This window comes from Nannobrachium achirus (assembly GCF_963921795.1).
Source record: "Nannobrachium achirus genome assembly, chromosome: 19".
NCBI classification, from domain to species: domain Eukaryota; kingdom Metazoa; phylum Chordata; class Actinopteri; order Myctophiformes; family Myctophidae; genus Nannobrachium; species Nannobrachium achirus.
In genome coordinates, this window is record NC_137826.1 from 4,596,208 (window position 1) to 4,613,426 (window position 17,219).

The 17,219-nt window shown below is 43.4% G+C and overlaps 2 protein-coding genes across 2 annotated transcripts; one reads left to right on the plus strand and one right to left on the minus strand.

The window, feature by feature from the left end:
* Positions 1-616: 616 nt before the first annotated feature.
* Positions 617-3,898, minus strand: bod1 (biorientation of chromosomes in cell division 1). Its single transcript, XM_080748992.1, has 4 exons — positions 3,717-3,898; positions 2,512-2,636; positions 1,844-2,061; positions 617-824 (listed from the first exon to the last, which is right to left on the minus strand). Exons 1-3 carry the CDS (start codon positions 3,879-3,881, stop codon positions 1,845-1,847), a joined length of 507 nt encoding a protein of 168 aa, XP_080605118.1. The 5' UTR covers positions 3,882-3,898; the 3' UTR covers positions 617-824; position 1,844.
* Positions 3,899-5,185: 1,287 nt separating this feature from the next.
* On the plus strand, positions 5,186-14,177 carry htatsf1 (HIV-1 Tat specific factor 1). Its single transcript, XM_080748952.1, has 10 exons — positions 5,186-5,245; positions 6,488-6,652; positions 7,180-7,405; positions 8,252-8,299; positions 8,972-9,126; positions 10,183-10,346; positions 11,201-11,297; positions 11,389-11,478; positions 12,174-12,311; positions 13,552-14,177. The coding sequence occupies exons 2-10, from the start codon at positions 6,488-6,490 to the stop codon at positions 13,969-13,971; spliced, it is 1,503 nt and encodes a 500-aa protein (XP_080605078.1). The 5' UTR covers positions 5,186-5,245; the 3' UTR covers positions 13,972-14,177.
* The last annotated feature ends 3,042 nt before the right edge of the window (positions 14,178-17,219 follow it).

Below are 17,219 nucleotides of genomic sequence, written 5' to 3' on the forward strand. Positions count from 1 at the left end.
GGGACCGTAGCTTGACCTTTGGATTACGCCTTGTAGACTTGAAGAACTTAAAGGAGATCTGGAAGAATTTAATGAACAACAGTGTGTGAATACTGTGAACTGTACATGTGAAGTATGTCTACCAGTGCGTCACAGGATATGCAACATTTGCATGTTAACCATTGTTCTGAATTGGGAAATGTATCTGGATTCAGTATCTGGATCTGGAGTCTCCACAGCCCAGAAGTGTTCCACAGCCCACATCGAGGCTGTAGCGACAGTAAAAAAGACTAACACCATCTGTGCTGTGGAGACACTAGTAAAATCAACTGCTTCTGAAACTGCAATCATCATTTTATTTACATTTAATGAAAACGTTTCAAAATCAACACAAAACACAAAATTTACAATTCGTTACAAAAGACATTACAAAATCAACATGTCTCATTTGTCACATATGACATACAGACTGAAAAGGTCAAATAAACTAGTAACAAAAGGAATTTCAAAACAAATCCCAATGAATCTAACAAAAAAAGAAGGTAATTAATCTATAGCGGAGCGGTGCAACAGCAGCATGCTGTGCATATTGATCTTGTTGCTGTGCATCAGGTATGGGTGTGATAATCCATTGCAGCTTCTCACTCTGTAACCCTGCACAACACACAGACAGCACTGAAACTCTGTCTTGCCCTGCCCACGTCAGTCCTCAGAAAGGTCCTCTTCAAACGGCTTGTTAAAACAAGCTCACAGCCTCATTCTCCCACCATGTTCAATGCTGCTATGCCCCCTATGGCCATACTGGCTCTGGAACATTGTGTGCAGATCCAGATCAGCCGGTGTACCTGTGGATGGGGGCAGAGGAGAGAGCAGGCTTTCGCTGAGAATTTATTTTCAAAGAGGCAGATGGGTGTGCCGATGGTGAAATGTGTGTACAAGCCAGCAGATCTGCAGATGGCAGTACTTGCTGTTTGCCACTCATGGATGCGCTACAGATTTTGGTTCCAAATGACAAACAGTTGCACTTTCCCTGATTAGTCTTGTTGCTTGACAAATGTGTGTCAGTTTCCTCTTACAAAACCCATCCTGGTGTTCACTCTGCCTCTACTACAGCTGTACAGCACATCACAGACAGACGATTATTTAACAAAAAGTATTTGTGAAAATATACAGAAAAATACAAAGCAAATTTTCCATTGTCTAAATGTATGACTTTTTTCTGTTTAAAAAGGTATCAATCTTTCTGATGTTAGCAGAGACACTCAGCAATATGGTCATGGTGCTTTAGGGGGACTGCATTTATCTTACATTTCAAATGATTGCTGATCTACTGTACGCCTGTTCATCAATCAATTCAGGTCTGCAAACTTGTAAATTACAATGACACCACCTGCAATGTTTTTCATTATGAAGTGTAATGCATGCAGATTTATCGGCAAAGATGCAGACAAACTTCATGCCATATTATATCCTTAGGTCAGGGCACTGTATATGAAACGGAGAACTTTTACTTTATATACACATGTAGAATGTCAGTGTACTTTCACTTTAATTTGTGCCATGGGATTTATATATTTACTCAATAAAAGGTTTTAGTACTAACACCACTGCCTAAGGGTACTTTGCCTTGGACAATAAGCAAAAATAAAATCCATGCCACAACTTAAATAAGAAATTATTACATTATATCTAAGGGAGCAATTATCCTTGCAGTTAAAAGGGAGTTGTCCTACGATGGTGACTAGGTTTCCTTTCTAAGCATCAGTATTGTCAAGGTTTAATGTGATTCTATGTTTGGGGCATGTATCATGCTACTGACACTCAGGGCTATCTTTGAGGCCAAGTGATCCCAGTGTGAACTGACCTCAGGGGGTTTGGGGGACTGTTGCTGGCGGGACCTCTGGCTGTTCTGGCTGTTCGGAGGGTGCGGGATTAGAGCTGGCCGCCGGGGCCTCCTCCTTCTTCTCCCCCGCAAGGAAGTCATGGATGGCGGTCTCGATGTGCGGCCTGAAAGTGTGATTCAGCTTGGGGTCCACCACCTGAGTGATGATCCTGTCAACGCCAGACTCCATCATACCTGATCTGAACACACGCGCGCACGCACACGCACACACAGAGAGAGAAAGAGAGCTGTAATTCCCCTAGTACATTCACAGATGAGGTAAGGCAGATATTCATTATGTTAACACACAGGGTACCTATCCCAACTACATTAAATATTAAACTGTAGCCACAGCACCCGCACTGAAGCAAAAACTCAAATCCCCATAAGCGGAATCGGGACGTGAAATCCACCGTTGAAGGCAATGGAATGATCTGCAGGAAAATGGCTTTATCTCGTAATCTATCTCCAGATCGCATTCTTGTTTAAAGCCCTTCTCTACGGAATACGGACCATTACAAAAGCACCGCTCGGATGACCGCGGTGGTGTGTAGGAAACCTCTGAAATAAGGTAAAAACACTGAAAAGCCCTGGCTGGCACTGCGCGATACCCGGCAACAGATGTGTTAAAACCATAAACCAATATTCACTTTATGACACTTTGCCTCAGTCCGTTCCTCATTTGGTTCTTGTTGATGGACGGGTTCCACTCCTGTGTGCTCAGATGTGTGGAGACAAAGTTGTCAACTTTCTGCCGCAGGTTCTGATAGGCAGGCTGGGAAGAGAGTGACACAACAACAGTGTTACTGCTGGGGCCTGAGTGGTCTAAAGTAACTACTAGGGGTATTTCAATTTAAAACCACTTTTAGGGTCGTTTTAAAGTCTACTTTGCTTGTGTTTACAAACTGGTTGGGTTTTAAAGGAATAGTTGACCCCCCTCCTAAACTCCGGGGTCCTCCCTATGTTCCCAAGGTTCTATGTTTCCAGGTTAGGTTTAGGGTTAGGGTTAGGGTTAGGGGTAGGGTTAGGGTTAGGGTTAGGGTTAGGGTAAGGGTTAGGGTTAGGGTAGGGTTAGGGTTAGGGTTAGGTTTAGGTTAGGGTTAGGATTAGGTGGTAAATGGGGAATATAGAACCCTGGGAACATAGAACCTTGGGAACATAGGTACGGTCCCCTAAACTCCATGTTAGAGACTCATTGAAAACACATTCCTGCATCTGTGATTGATATTGTCCTAACACAAGAAGAGGGAATTCCTTTTTGTATTTGACCATATCCATTTGGCTCACAAATATAGCCATGAGATGAGAGTGTTGAATGAATGTTTCTTAAGATTAAACCCTTAACACATTAAACCAAATAGTCTCTAACTCGCTATTATGGTCCTAGGATGGACTGTCCATCTTAGGACCAACGTTCTGAGAGAGTACAGTGGGTCCATCCCAGTCCCAGACCACCTATTTCCCTCTCTACACCAAATCTCTTCACTGAAAATACAACGTTGAGCTTTTAGTTGTAAATTAGAAATTTAGCTGACTGTATTTGATTTGTATTTGTATTTGATGTTATGCTTTTGAAACTGATATTATCCTAGATAAAGTACTATGTTCTATCCGTCTGTCTTTCAATGTTATATGAGATACTTAAAGTGTGGTTCCTGTGGAAATAAGCCTCGGCTTTCTAGGATCTCCTTTTAGTAGACCTTGTACCAGTGATTTGTACTGTCATGAAACTGTACTTTTTTCTATTGCAAACTTCTAATAAATTCTTCAATCAATCAAAAAACTGTCCACCCCAGGAATAGGATTTTGGCCCGACTAGACAGCAGAGATAAGATGCCTAGCCCTAGCTGTCTACCTTGGTGTCCACGTCTGCCAGGCAGTCTCGTCGGAACTCGTCGAACAGCCCTCGGTTCTTCAGATGCTCCACGATCATGTTGATGAGCTGCGGGTCGCCGGGAGGCAGGCTCTCCAGCGCCGCGCCGACACCACCGGCCATGCCGCTGCCGCTGCCCTCCGCCATGATGTGATTCTACTTTATTAACCAGTTAGTTATTATGGCTGCTGATCTGTTGTGGCGAAAGCCTAGCTGCTCCGTGTTGTTTTGTTTTCCTCCGGTTTGTTGGTTTTCACGTGCGAGGTAAATAAACACAATAAAAAGCACTAAAGCAGGCATCCCTGCAGCACGGAAGTAGAACCTCCAGTCACTAGTGTTGCCAGATTTTATGAGAGAAATAAGTAACCAAGCAACTAGGGCTTTGGGGGGAAAAAAGGCTAAGCAGATCTATAAGCTCACAGCGCGTTGCATGGCATTGTGCTTGAAATAAAACAATAAAAAGGTGAAGCAAGCTCATATAAGAAAAGTTACACATAAGAAACAAGCCAACAAACTAAAAAATAAGCAATTTCACATAAAGCCCTACGTCGCTTATAATAACCGGACATGGCAACACTCAGTCACCCCGGTTTGTGTTGCGTGCTCGTTTTTGCCAACGGGTCTGAGGCAGACGGGTCAGAAATAGATATTCTGCATAGTTTAGGCCGGGCAATAACTCAAATAGAATATGGCCCCACGCCTTCGGGACGAGTTTGTCACAGTACATTTGCACATACGTGAAATTTATTCTCTGCATTTTACCCATCCTATAACAACTAGGAGCAGTGAGCAGCCATATACGGCGCTCGGGGAGCAATTATGGGTTAAGGTCTTGCTCAGGGACACATTGACACATTGCTGCCTGACCGGGAATCGAACCGGGGACAACCAGGGGAACTGGTTCCCCAGGCAGGCTCCCTAACCACTCAGCTATGGTCACCCACATCAAATCTTTGCTTCAGTTCTGGGGGTCTGCGGCCAAATACATGTCATTTTGGGGGTCCTTGGCTTGACATGTCAAAGTTTAAGAACCACTGATATAGCAACTTGTTCTTTCTTTCTTTATTTATTTATTTATTTTTTCAGAAAAATGTTAGGATTTAGAAGACATGTAGAATTGTAGAATCGGCCTATATCAGTGGTAAGGAGGACCCCCACAGTGATATCTGTGTATTTGGTCCACGTGACGGACGGACCCCATCTCAAAATATTTAGTTTCAGCCAGGGACCCCCAGAACGGCCAGAAGATTTGAGTTAAAAATGTTCAACTCTGACTGCATCTTCTAGCTAAGGCCTCAGACCCGTTGTCAAACGCCAGGGTGCGTTTGGGTTTATGTTCAACGTGCTCATCGGTCTGCCGCTGCCACCGGTAGCAGCTGTGTCTTGAATCGAGCACACACACGGGTTGTAATGGTCACGCATGCGCGCTCTATCTGGGATAGTGTGTTGGATTGTGGTGGGATAAACGCAGTAGATTATTCATTTCATTCAAGTGGCGCCGCGCTGCAAAGGTACTGTTTGTTACTGCCTGTAACTCCACTAATAATACAACCACCCGCTGGCTTTGTCATTGACTCTCAGCATGCAATGAAAATAACGAAATAAATAAACTAGCAACGTGTGCTGCTCTTCTTCTGTATCTAATTGGACGGCTACTGCTAACGTTATGCTAACGCTAACTCAAGACAGACAGCTAGCATGGATAATGTCGTTTATCATGGCCATGTTTAGCCTGCTAATGTTAGGTCCAAGTGTTGAGGGGTTTTATCTGGCTGCTCCTCTCACTGGCAGCCTGCTGGGTTCCAGATCAGTGTCCACCTCATGAAGCTATGAATTATGATCCACCCTGTGGGACTTCAGTGTCCTGCCTTGGGAGGGGAGGAGGACCTTTACTTAGAGACACTGTTATGATGATTTCTTTTGATATGTGATATGTTTTTGTATCTTGGATCAAGACTGTTGTAGATGTATTGATTTTGACATGTGACAGTTTTTAATTAAGGCTAAAGGTCCATTCCCACTGGGCCAGACAGACAACAGATAAAAAAAATCTCTTTCTCCAGATATTTTTCCATTCAAAGTGGATGGTAGATACAGATAAAACAAATATCTGCCACAGATATTTCTTTTATCTGTGGCAGATATTTTTTTTATCTGTATCTAGTATCTACCATCCACTTTGAATGGCAATCTGTTATCTGGCCCAGTGGGAATGGGCCTTTAGTTTGAGAAGTACACCAAAGCCTCTTTCTTTCTTTCTTCCTTTCTTTCCTCATCCTAATTTAATTTTTGATTGCCACTGGACTAGTTGAATGGCCTGTTTTTACTGTGTTTCACTCACTACTGTTGGCTGCTATGACACCTGCGTTTCGTATCTCCCCTTATAGTGGGACGGTGTCACTCACCGTTAGTTACATGCTGACCACAGAAACCATTGATAGGTTGATGGAGGATGTCTGTCTGCATGGCATACACACATCTGACCTGATCTATTTAAAATAACAGTATGAACAGTCAGTCTTAAAGATCATATTTGAGGGGGGTTGTATTTGCCTGCAGTCTGAAAAAATGCATGGCATTGTGTGCATGCTTCATCCACGTAGCACTTCTCTTCATGATGAAGTGTCACTAACCCCACTGAATCACGGGTACCTGCTTGTCCCAGTCAAGTGAAACTGCAAACATTGTTAACGTTGTAATCTATCATTAAGATTCGACAACCATGTGACATGTCTTTGTCTCTCTGGCTGTAGATGAGCGGCAACCCTGACAAGAACAAGGAGTTTGTGGAGCAGTTGCGGTTGCAGCAGCTCTATGGTCAGCCAGCGGAAGACGGCTCAGACCCGTACACCTACACCGATCCAGAGGATGGCACTGTGTACGACTGGGACCATGACAAGAAGGCCTGGTTCCCTAAAGTATAAGCCTAAGAACTCGATAGGGATGCAAAAGTTAATCAAACTAATTCGTTTTATCGATTATAAAAAATAATCTATTAGCAAAGCATAGTGAGCTTGTAGATGGTTTATTTGCTATGTTTGCCCGACACCATGCCTGACACCAGTGATGTCTGTCTTTTAAAGCAATATGGCATACATCAACTTGATTGTTGGGAGTGACAGAGTGATTAGGTTTTAATAGGATTAGTAGTTATGTAGGGTAGCATTTAAGTAATGTAAGGTTATTTGGTTAAGTTTCTCTTTGAGCAGCAGCAGACAGCACCCTGGTACTTGTCAACTATTAGTTGCTTGTAAGTTTTATGTTTATGCACTAGCAGCTGAAGCTTATATAGTTGGCAGCTGTTATGAGTTGCTTGCTGTAGATGTATATTGTCAGCCCATGGCTGGCACACAAAGTAAATGTGTTTGAGGCAGCTCACTTGACTTATGGGAGACAGGTGGTTCTTGGAGCTAGCTGGTTTAACAGGCATGTCATTTTCCTCCAGATAACGGAGGACTTCATCGCAGCCTACCAGGCCAACTATGGCTTCACCCAGGATGGAGAGCCAGATGCCAACGCCGCGCTGGGGAGCAGTGCTGAAACGGCGCCCCAGGGCCCGGACAGCAAAGCACCCGTGCAGGAGAGCCCTGAGTCAGTGCAGTCCAAGAAGCCTGACCCGAATGCAGCCAAAGAAGCCAAGCAGAAAGGAGAGAAAAGGAAGCCAGAGCCAGGTAGCGTGCTGCTGTCTGCATGTCTGTTTGTGATCACACATGTCATGCACAGTAGGCTAGGGCAGTTGTTCTCAAACCATGTCAAGGACGGGGGCTGCTCTCCATTCCGGTTAGGGAATGGAGGTTAGGGATAGGGTTAGGTATAGGGTTAGTGTCAGAATGGAGAAATGTAACCCTCAAGGACCCCCAAATTGACACTTATTAGCCCGCGGACCCCCATTTTAAAACATATGCCAGGGACCCCCATAAGAGAAGATCTTTTTACGGCTCTAGCAGTGATTCTGAATCATTTTAATTGCAATTACCCCCAGTTTGACATGCATTATAGGCTACGGACCCCCATTTAATGGCATTTCTAGTCCCAATTTGTATTGTAAAATCAATTTTAAATCTGAGAGTGTACAAATGGAACCAAATGGACCCGTTAAGGTCCATTTGGTTCCATTTGTACTCTCTTGGGTTACATACCCATAAGGGTCCATTTGGTTCCTATAGGAAGTTCCTAACTATCTTTTAGCTGGGGACCCCCTGGAACTCCCTCAAGGACCCCACTTTGAGAACCAATGGGCTAGGGTACTGCTGGTTAGTAAAATATCTCCTCTTTCCCACAAGCTGCATCTGTCAGTGACGGGCCCGAAATGATTGCTGGACTGAACAAATGAAATGCTGCGAAGATCAGGCTGCTAACCAGGCGGGCATGGGAGCGATCTATGGCTGTGTATTTGGAATACGTGAAATGTAATATCACAGCCATTCTAGGGCTAGGGTACAAACAATGGTTTTAATACACATTGTAGAACTGTTTGACAAATAATATGATTGAATACATCTTTGTTTCCTGTGCAGGATGGTTTGACGTGGACAACGATAAGAACACCAACGTCTATGTGTCAGGTTAGTGCTGCCTTGCCCCCGATCATTTTATGACTTTATTCTGCTGAAAATAAATTCATATACATATATAGGTTTTATTTAAATATACATTTCAATTAAATTAATATGATTATTATTATTATGATGTCAGTTTAACCACATTCAGCCTGGTATCTGTATTCTTTGCACGTCGTTGTTGTAAAAAAACAAATGTCCCTAATTCTTCTAAAATAGCAAAAGTAAATAGCAGATCTACACGTTATTATGGGTAGGGATGGGTATCGTCTGCGATACTTTTAATGGTATCGATTGCCGGTTCACGTAAAAACAAACGATACCTCGTTTCGATACTCTGGAACGCACCCCTGGCCGGTCGCATCTGTAACAGTTGGGCTACTGAGAGTTTAATGACTGCTGTAGTAGGCTACACTCGTTACTGTGGAAAATAGCCGACAATAGCCTATAATGTTTATTATTATGATGATTATCCAACGTCTATACTCTCCGCTCTGCCACACTGTGTGATCATCATCACCTCTGTAGAGCAGTTAAACTTAAATAAAAAGTATTGAAAAGGGTATCGTATCGATTCCCAGATATCGAAAAAGGTATCGTATCGATTCAAAGGTGAACATTACCCATCCCTAATTATGGGTCACCCAACCTCCCGTCCCCCTTTCTCCCTCCTTCCAGGGCTGCCGCCAGACACCAGCACTGAGGAGTTTGCGGAGATGATGTCTAAGTGTGGCATCGTCATGCGTGACCCCATCACCGAGGAGTACAAAGTCAAGCTCTACAAAGACAGAGAGGGCAACCTGAAGGGAGACGGCCTCTGTTGCTACCTCAAGGTCTGTTGTCTTTTCCTCCTATCTCTCTTAGGGAAGCACGTGTGCCTCAGTCCCTATGGGCAGATTGGGCACCTACCCATGCACAAACAAAATGACACACCAACACAGCATCCCTCTGTGTTCTTTAGCTGTAACCTGACTCAGAACTTAACAGGTCAAATCAGATTTGGGATTTTGATGCGAGTATTTGATGATTCGTTTCATATGTAAAGGTAATCACTTAAGCTAATACTCATTAATAGGGTGACTTGTACTTATTTGCGCACCAAAATAACTGATCTACTGAGGACCTGCTATTTCCAGCATGTGAAACGGTGCTCAACCAAGTATTACTCAAATTTTTGAGTCAAGTCATTCGCCCCTGCACGAGAAGTACTGCTGTATTAACCCATTTAGAACGGGTACACATTTTGTGTATCATTATTTTATGCTTTAACTATTGAAAAATAGCAGATATACAAGCTCACAGCGCGGCACCGAGTGCCGCGCTGCGAGCTTGTAGATCTGCTATTTTTGAAAAATCGTGAAAATTAGAATTTTGACCCGATTCTATAAGTGTCTTTTGAATCCTTCTAAGATTTTTGGAAAAAAACCTATGTTTCTATGTCGGCAATCTGGCCAACCATCGTCAAAGAAAAGGTCCTTTTCACTTAACTGTAGCTCAGTTAGTCTGTTCTTGAGAGACTGCTATGTCAGTGGTGCTCAAACCTTTTCATGTGAAGGACCCCCAAAATGATATTTATTTGGCCACGGACCCCCATTTCAAAATATCTAGTTCTAGGGACCACCCAGAAGCAAAATTTGAGTTACAAACGTTCGCTTTGAAAATACATACATTCAAAGATTTTCAGACATTTTCACGACTTTTTTTTCAAAAATAGCAGATCTACAAGCTCGCAGCGCGGCACTCGGTGCCGCGCTGTGGGCTTGTATATCTGCTATTTTTCACTGGTTAAAGCATTCAATCATTCTAGGCCTAAATGGGTTAAAAGCTTTTCTTTGGCCGTGGCCCGTGTGTGTGTGTGTGTGTGTGTGTGTGTGTGGTGGTCCGTGCAGAAGGAGTCAGTGGCCCTGGCTTTGCGTCTGATCGATGACTCAGTGGTGCGGGGGTACCAGCTGCACGTGGAGGCAGCGCGCTTTGAGCTGAAGGGCGACTACGACGCCAGCAAGAAGAAGAAGAAGAACAAGGAGTACAAGAAGAAGTTACAGGCTCAACAGAAGTAATTCCCGTTTCATATTTATACCTGATAGTAGGGCTGTCACAATTATTACATAATCGTCTAATCGTGATTTTTTGACATAATCGTGATTATTTTTCATAATCGTCATAATCGTTTCCATGTTGAAAAATGTTCATATATTTAAAATCGAACCTCTGTTCGAAGTGGAGCTGTGTGTGTGTGTGTGTGTGTGTGTGTGTGTGTGTGTGTGTGTTTGTGTGTGTGTGTGTGTGTGTGTGTGTGTGTGTGTGTGTGTGTGTGTGTGTGGGTGTCTGGCCTGGCCTGAACAACAGCGCCCTTGTGTGGTCACAAAAGGTCCTGTAGGCTACAGACAGACAGACAGACAGACAGACAGACAGACAGACACACAGACACGGCCACACACACGGCCACGTATAGGGAGCTTGTGTTCCACACAGCTCCAAAAAAAAGGTCAAAAATTGTGGAAATAGCAGATCTACAAGCTCACAACGCGTCGCATCGTTGTGAGCTTGTAGATCGGCTATTTCCACTATCAAAGTTATTTTTTAAGTAGTAAGTTGTCAAATATGTCAGTAATTTCTTTGTATATTTAGGTTATGTGTCATATCTGCCATGTACAACTTCAAAGCCTAAAAGCCAAACAGAAATGTAATTATCAAAGACAAAAACACAATTATATCGTTAATCGCCAATTATTTGAGTGACAATTAATCGTCATGTAAAATGTCATATCGTGACAGCCCTACCTGATAGTTGTGTTACACTTGTTTTTCATTTGTAGATGGATACTTGGTTTCCGCTCACATCTCCCTCTCTCTCTCTCTCTCTCTCTGTGTGTTTGTGTGTGTGTGTGTGTCTGTGTCTGCCGACAGGCAGCTGGACTGGCGGCCGGAGAAAAAGGGAGAAGTGAGGAAGAGGCACGAGAAAGTTGTCATCATCCAGAATATGTTTCATCCCAGTGACTTTGAGGTAGGAGGGTAACCCCACAGAGACGTCACACATTGCAACACTAACCGTTTGTCCGTGTGTTGTGTTAACGCCTCTGTCGGCCCCCTTGTAGGAAGACCCACTGGTGCTGAATGAGTACCGTGACGATCTGAGAACAGAGTGTGAGAAGTTTGGACCCGTCAAGAAGGTCATCATCTTTGATGTGAGTTCAAGGTCAACTCTCTCATCGCATTTTTCGTGACTTTGTGAAGGCAAATAGAAAATGGTGATCTCTTATAGAGTTTATTAACCCATTTAGGCCTGAACACATTATGACGCAATATTTTATGCTTTAAATATAAAAAAATAGCAGATATACAAGCTCACAGCGCGGCACCGAGTGCCGCGCTGCGAGCTTGTAGATCTGCTATTTTTGAAAAATCGTGAAAATTAGAATTTTTACCCGATTCTATAAGTGTCTTTTGAATCCTTCTAAGATTTTTGGAAAAAACCTATGTTTCTATGTCAGCAATCTGGCTAGCCATCGTCAAAGAAAAGGTCCTTTTCACTTAACTAGAGCTCTGTTCTTGAGAGACTACTATGTCAGTGGTTCTCAAACCTTTTCATGTGAAGGACCCCCAAAATGATATTTATTTGGCCACGGACCCCCATCTCAAAATATGTAGTTCCAGGGACCACCCAGAAGCAAAATTTGAGTTACAAACGTTCACTTTGAAAATACATATATTCAAAGATTTGCACACATTTTCACGACTTTTTCCAAAAATAGCAGATCTACAAGCTCGCAGCGCGGCACTCGGTGCCGCGCTGTGAGCTTGTATATCTGCTATTTTTCACTGGTTAAAGCAGTCAATAATTTTAGGCCTAAATGGGTTAATCAGTTGGTGTGTGTTGCAGAGACACCCAGATGGCGTGGCTTCTGTAGCGTTCAAGGAACCAGACAACGCGGACGCCTGCCTGCTGACGCTGCACGGACGCTGGTTTGGAGGCAGGAAGCTCTCTGCCACGCTCTGGGACGGGACCACCGACTACCAGGTATCAGTGGCGTCAGTTCAGAAAAAGCTAAGGTATGGCAACATGACTGGTGTCTTGCACGCGCGCCTTCGCGCGCGTGCAAGACACCAGTCATGTTGCCATACCTTAGCAACAGGCATGATATATTTATTTTAAGAAGTACATATAATATATAATTATATATCTATACTATAATGTTGCGAATGTCTGTCTGAGTGAGTGTCTGTCTGTCTGTCTGAGTGTCTGTCTGAGTGTCTGTCACAGCGTTTCTCCTCAGTGGCTGGAGCAATTGATCTGAAATCGTGTTGGCTGGCCCTCTTTCAGATGTTGTCATGTAGATCGGTACACAGTATCTCTGTAGCCTTTAAACGAAACGGGTCTTTCTTACATTGATGCTCCTACATATTATCATGCAAGCACCAGAAAGTTACTTTCCATCCCTCATATACTGTGTGCACAGTGCACACCCTATAACCCACACACTGCACATCATTTCGGAGCTCATATCTTTGAACGGGTAAGGACTAGTACCTATAATATAATCATAATACCTTGTTAAAGTGACCATTTTGTAAAATTTAGCATTTTATTTTACTGTAATTTACCAACATAATAACCCGTACAGATAGACAAAGAGACATTCATGGATTCATATTTAGAACTAGCTTTTATCTTCCCCCCCCCTGGACCCAGGGTATGGCAGCTGCATACCCCTGCCATACCCAAATGACGCCCCTGCCGGGTATACTACACTCAGGCTGTGTCCTTCTCATTTGATGAGATCACTTTAACCGTGGCTTCACAATTTGGGCAATATTATAGGTGAAAAAATCAAATCAAGCAATTTAAAAGATGTCTGTCTCACACGTTGATGAGACACTTGAGTACCTAAATGGTAAATGGTGCAGTTATATGAAGAACATAAAAAGAACATGAATAATAGTGGAAATAGCCGATCTACAAGTTCACAATGCGTTGCATCGCGGTGCATTGGGAGCTTGTAGATCAGCTTGTAGATCTGCTATTTCTTTGTGTTGGCAACACCGCTAAGACCAGTGTTGCCAGGTTATATGCGAAAGAAAGAAGCAACCAGGTCTATGAACACATGCCAAAATGTATCGCTGTCGAGGTGTGAACTTGGGCGGTTTTGGCATCAATGCATGTCCGTTTTCGTGAGAGGCGTGATCCCTGCTCAGGAAAGATATGGGGCGGCGGGGGCGCGTGCCCCCGGACTAATTCAACACTGTGTGTGTATGTGCAGGTGGAGGAAACGACACGTGAACGCGAGGAGCGGTTGAAAGGCTGGGCTACCTTCCTTGGGGACAAGGAGGGGCAGCAGGCCACCTCCACCACCTCCGTCGACCCGGCACTGACCAACTCCACCACCTCCGTCGACCCAGCACTGACCACCTCCACCACCTCCGTCGACCCAACACTGACCACCTCCACCAACCCCGTCGACCCAGCACTGACCACCTCCACCAACGCCGTCGACCCAGCACTTACCACCAGCACCACAGCCCCGTCCCCGGACCCCGCGGACAAGACAGAACCCCCACAGGAACAAGCAGAGACGCCCAGCCAGCCCGCACAAAAGCCAGCACAGCCCGCAGCGCAACAGGAAGACGACGTAGGCTCCACAGACAGCAGCATGGCAGGCAGTGATGACGAGGAGGCTTAAGTTTGATTTATACTTCATCAGACGACGGTGTATAAATTGGGCGTTTAGACTGCCCCCAGCCAGACCTTTACATCTCTTTGGCAACTAATGAGGACAGTCCTGCCTGAAAGAGAATTGAACTGCTGCAAAACTCCTTGTGGAGTAGGAAAAGAAACTACGGTGTGTGGGATGTTTTGTAATTTGTGTAATGGAATAAAATGTGTTTCTCCCCCCTGACCTTTTCTTTTATCTGTACGAATTAAGTAACTCGATTAGATTGTTTACAAACCCCTGGTTAGAAGTGAAAAGATACCCTCTCACAACAGGAACAGGTGCAGACTCCTTCATCCAACAGTGTGACATCAGAGAGAGAGAGAGAGAGAGAGAGGGAGAGAGAGATGGATGGATAAATAGATAGATAGTTAAATACCTTTTATTATCCCAAGGGGGAAATCAGTCACACAGAGGCGGCACAGCAGTTAAGGTTACAAAGTTAGAAAAGTATGAAAAGAAAAAAGTGCTGTTGTGTACAGCAGAGAAAGAAATTGCAAAACATAAGATGTATATAAAATGGATAGATTCATTGTTTTCTTTCCAGCTCCAGATGATCTTGAATATGTCATGATCATTGATTAAGTCTTATAAGAGTGTTTGAAATGGTGATCAAGTCGGGTCTGTCAGGTTTTGTCTAGATCATCTTCCAGAAAATATTATTTATTTAACTAGAAATACTGTTCCTACGAAACAGTGTGGGCTCACATGTAACACCATGTATGGGCACAAAGATCTACCCTTTGGCTGCACCTCATTGGCTAAGGGCCCTGCCTGTGTACTGTCGGTACAAAGGCAGTGTCTTACGTCATTTTTGCTGATACATTACGTCATTTTTTAGGAGAACTTGATAGATAAATAATGAAGATAACATGCGTGTAATAATTGGCAGGTTTTTCAGTCTGTGTTCAGTGTAAGCATACATCTTGTCTTTGGTTTTCCCAATCACTAGTTTGACACTCCACAGCCACGGTGCCAAGTTGTTCCAGAAAACATGGCAGTTCTGTGCTCTGTCCCACAATGGACAGCAGGCATTTGTGAATATGAACAGTGTGTAATCTGTGATCCAATATCATGATGAGTGACTTGCAGTTATATTCCTTGTATAAAACCTGGCGACTGGCAAGTCAGCCACTGTATACTGGCTGTATAGTATTTTTGAAGCGGTGAAAACCGCTTCCTATGAGTGGCTTTGTGTGTATCACGCCCATATATGGTCATTTCAGTCCAGAATGAACAGGGTTTTTCAAAAACACTAAGTATGTTACCTTATGTCCATATATGGTCACTCCAGGCCAGAATGAACAGGTTTTTCCTGTCCCACAGAATGTCCGTTTAATTACCATATATGGTGATCTCAGTCCAGAATGAACAGGGCTTTTCAAAAACACAAAGTATGTTACCTTATGTCCATATATGGTCACTCCAGGCCAGAATGAACAGGTTTTTCCTGTCCCGTACGTGTAAAATATCAGTCCAGAATGAATAGGCTTTTTCAAAAAGCAAAATGTGTGGTGTCCCTCCCGGTTAGATGAATGGATACTTTGAGGATTGGTCAAGCTTCACATGATAATTTGGCCTTCAGGGTTTATCTGTCTTGTAGGTCTACATGCAGTAGCTATTGCAGATTATCAAAACAGATGAAAAATACATTCAGAATAGAGGTTTTATCTGTCCACTGCTTCACTTCGAACCGAGGTTTGATTTTTATTTTTTAAATAGAAGAATTGAAGAGGACATGGACAAGTCTTGCCACAGACGTTTGTCCGTGTACAGACGCATTGATGACCCCTGGCATTGGTTTAAAGATGGGGACGTAAAAGTTCAGAGGGCTCTATTTTCATCCATGCCTATTCCTAAGCATTTTTGCAATTTTTTACTATTTTCAAAAATATTTTTTGAATATTTCAATTCAAATAGCTGATCTGCAAGCTCACAACGTTAAATTTGCGATTTCTGTGTTAACTCGATGGCTTTTAGCAGGGTTTTACCCTTCAAAACATGTCTTCGGCACCAGGAAGTTGCTGAGTGGGCGGGCCGTGAATAGGGCTAATTTTAAAATGTTTTTAAAAATAGTAAAACAAAGGCAAAGAAGTTCACAGCGATAAGGGGTAAGGCATGTATAGCTGAGAATCTCAACAAAAGACACCGTTGTCTACATGACAAGAAAGAGACACTGTTGTAGGCCTACATATTGACAAGAGAAAGAGACAGAGGAGAAAGTGGGACAGTCAGTTGGGGCATTAAGGCCACTGTGGCCTCAGGTCATGACATTTTTTGGAGGGGCACAAGGCCAAACTAAGGGGCAACGATGGCCATAGCCTTCATGGCCTCCCCGAAATTCCTTCCCTGTATGTAACTTTCACCAGGCAGAGACTCAATTATTTTGATGAACGGAAGTAGGCTACTTAATTTCCTTATTTATACTTTACCTCACATCTAGCCGCAAATTGCAACACTAGATTTTTTTATAATGGGATGAATCTAGGGTTGCAATACCTCCTATAGAGAAACGAAGCCATGTCGTCATTTGTGCGTAATGTCGCCCTCTGGGGGGTTCATGCTGGTATTGTTTTGTATTCAAATCGCCATAGGGGATTCTGCGAACGCTGCATATAAGGTCTGTGTTAAAAATATAAACACACCATGTGCGCGTTTCTGTCAGCGGGGGGATTCTGCATAGTTTATGATATTCATTCATATCTGATATAGCCTGTTGTAACTCGTTTCTAGCGTTTATTGTGTTACTCTTTGGGTAAATCTGTACATTTCCACCTCAGTCGATGCTTCATATCCATTTGGGTCAATCCGAGAGCATGGTGTGTTTATATTTTTAACACAAACCTTATATGCGGCGTTCGCAGATTCTCCTATGGGGATTTGAATACATAACAATACCAGCATGAACCCCGTAGAGGGCGACATTTCACGCAATTTCACGGAAGTGACATCACACTTCACTGGACTATAGGCAGCCGATGCATGAAAACAGTTTTTTGCTAACTGATTGTATTAAACGACTTCAAACTCACCAATATTGTAGCTCTATGGAAAGCTTGGAATTTACTCTTGCTAACTGCAAAGTGTTTGTTTCTGAAAAATCCACCGAAGAATTGTTATGATTTATTTTCTGTCAAGAAATCCGAGCAGACATGGTTTATTTTCTAAGTGCTGAACTTCGGAAGCGCTCGTCTTCTATAACGCCATGTACCGCTGCC

What these genes read in the sequence shown, in the direction of transcription:
- bod1 (XM_080748992.1), bottom strand. Translation starts at nt 3,881, where the DNA reads ATGGCGGAGGGCAGCGGCAGCGGCATGGCCGGTGGTGTCGGCGCGGCG. An exon ending in TGGCAGACGTGGACACCAAG is followed by an intron (nt 2,637 to 3,716) that starts GTAGACAGCTAG and finishes CTCTCTTCCCAG; the next exon opens with CCTGCCTATCAGAACCTGCG. An exon ending in CTGAGGCAAAGTGTCATAAA is followed by an intron (nt 2,062 to 2,511) that starts GTGAATATTGGT and finishes GCGTGTGTTCAG; the next exon opens with ATCAGGTATGATGGAGTCTG.
- htatsf1 (XM_080748952.1), top strand. Translation starts at nt 6,488, where the DNA reads ATGAGCGGCAACCCTGACAAGAACAAGGAGTTTGTGGAGCAGTTGCGG. An exon ending in TTCATCCCAGTGACTTTGAG is followed by an intron (nt 11,298 to 11,388) that starts GTAGGAGGGTAA and finishes GCCCCCTTGTAG; the next exon opens with GAAGACCCACTGGTGCTGAA. An exon ending in AGAAGGTCATCATCTTTGAT is followed by an intron (nt 11,479 to 12,173) that starts GTGAGTTCAAGG and finishes TGTGTGTTGCAG; the next exon opens with AGACACCCAGATGGCGTGGC.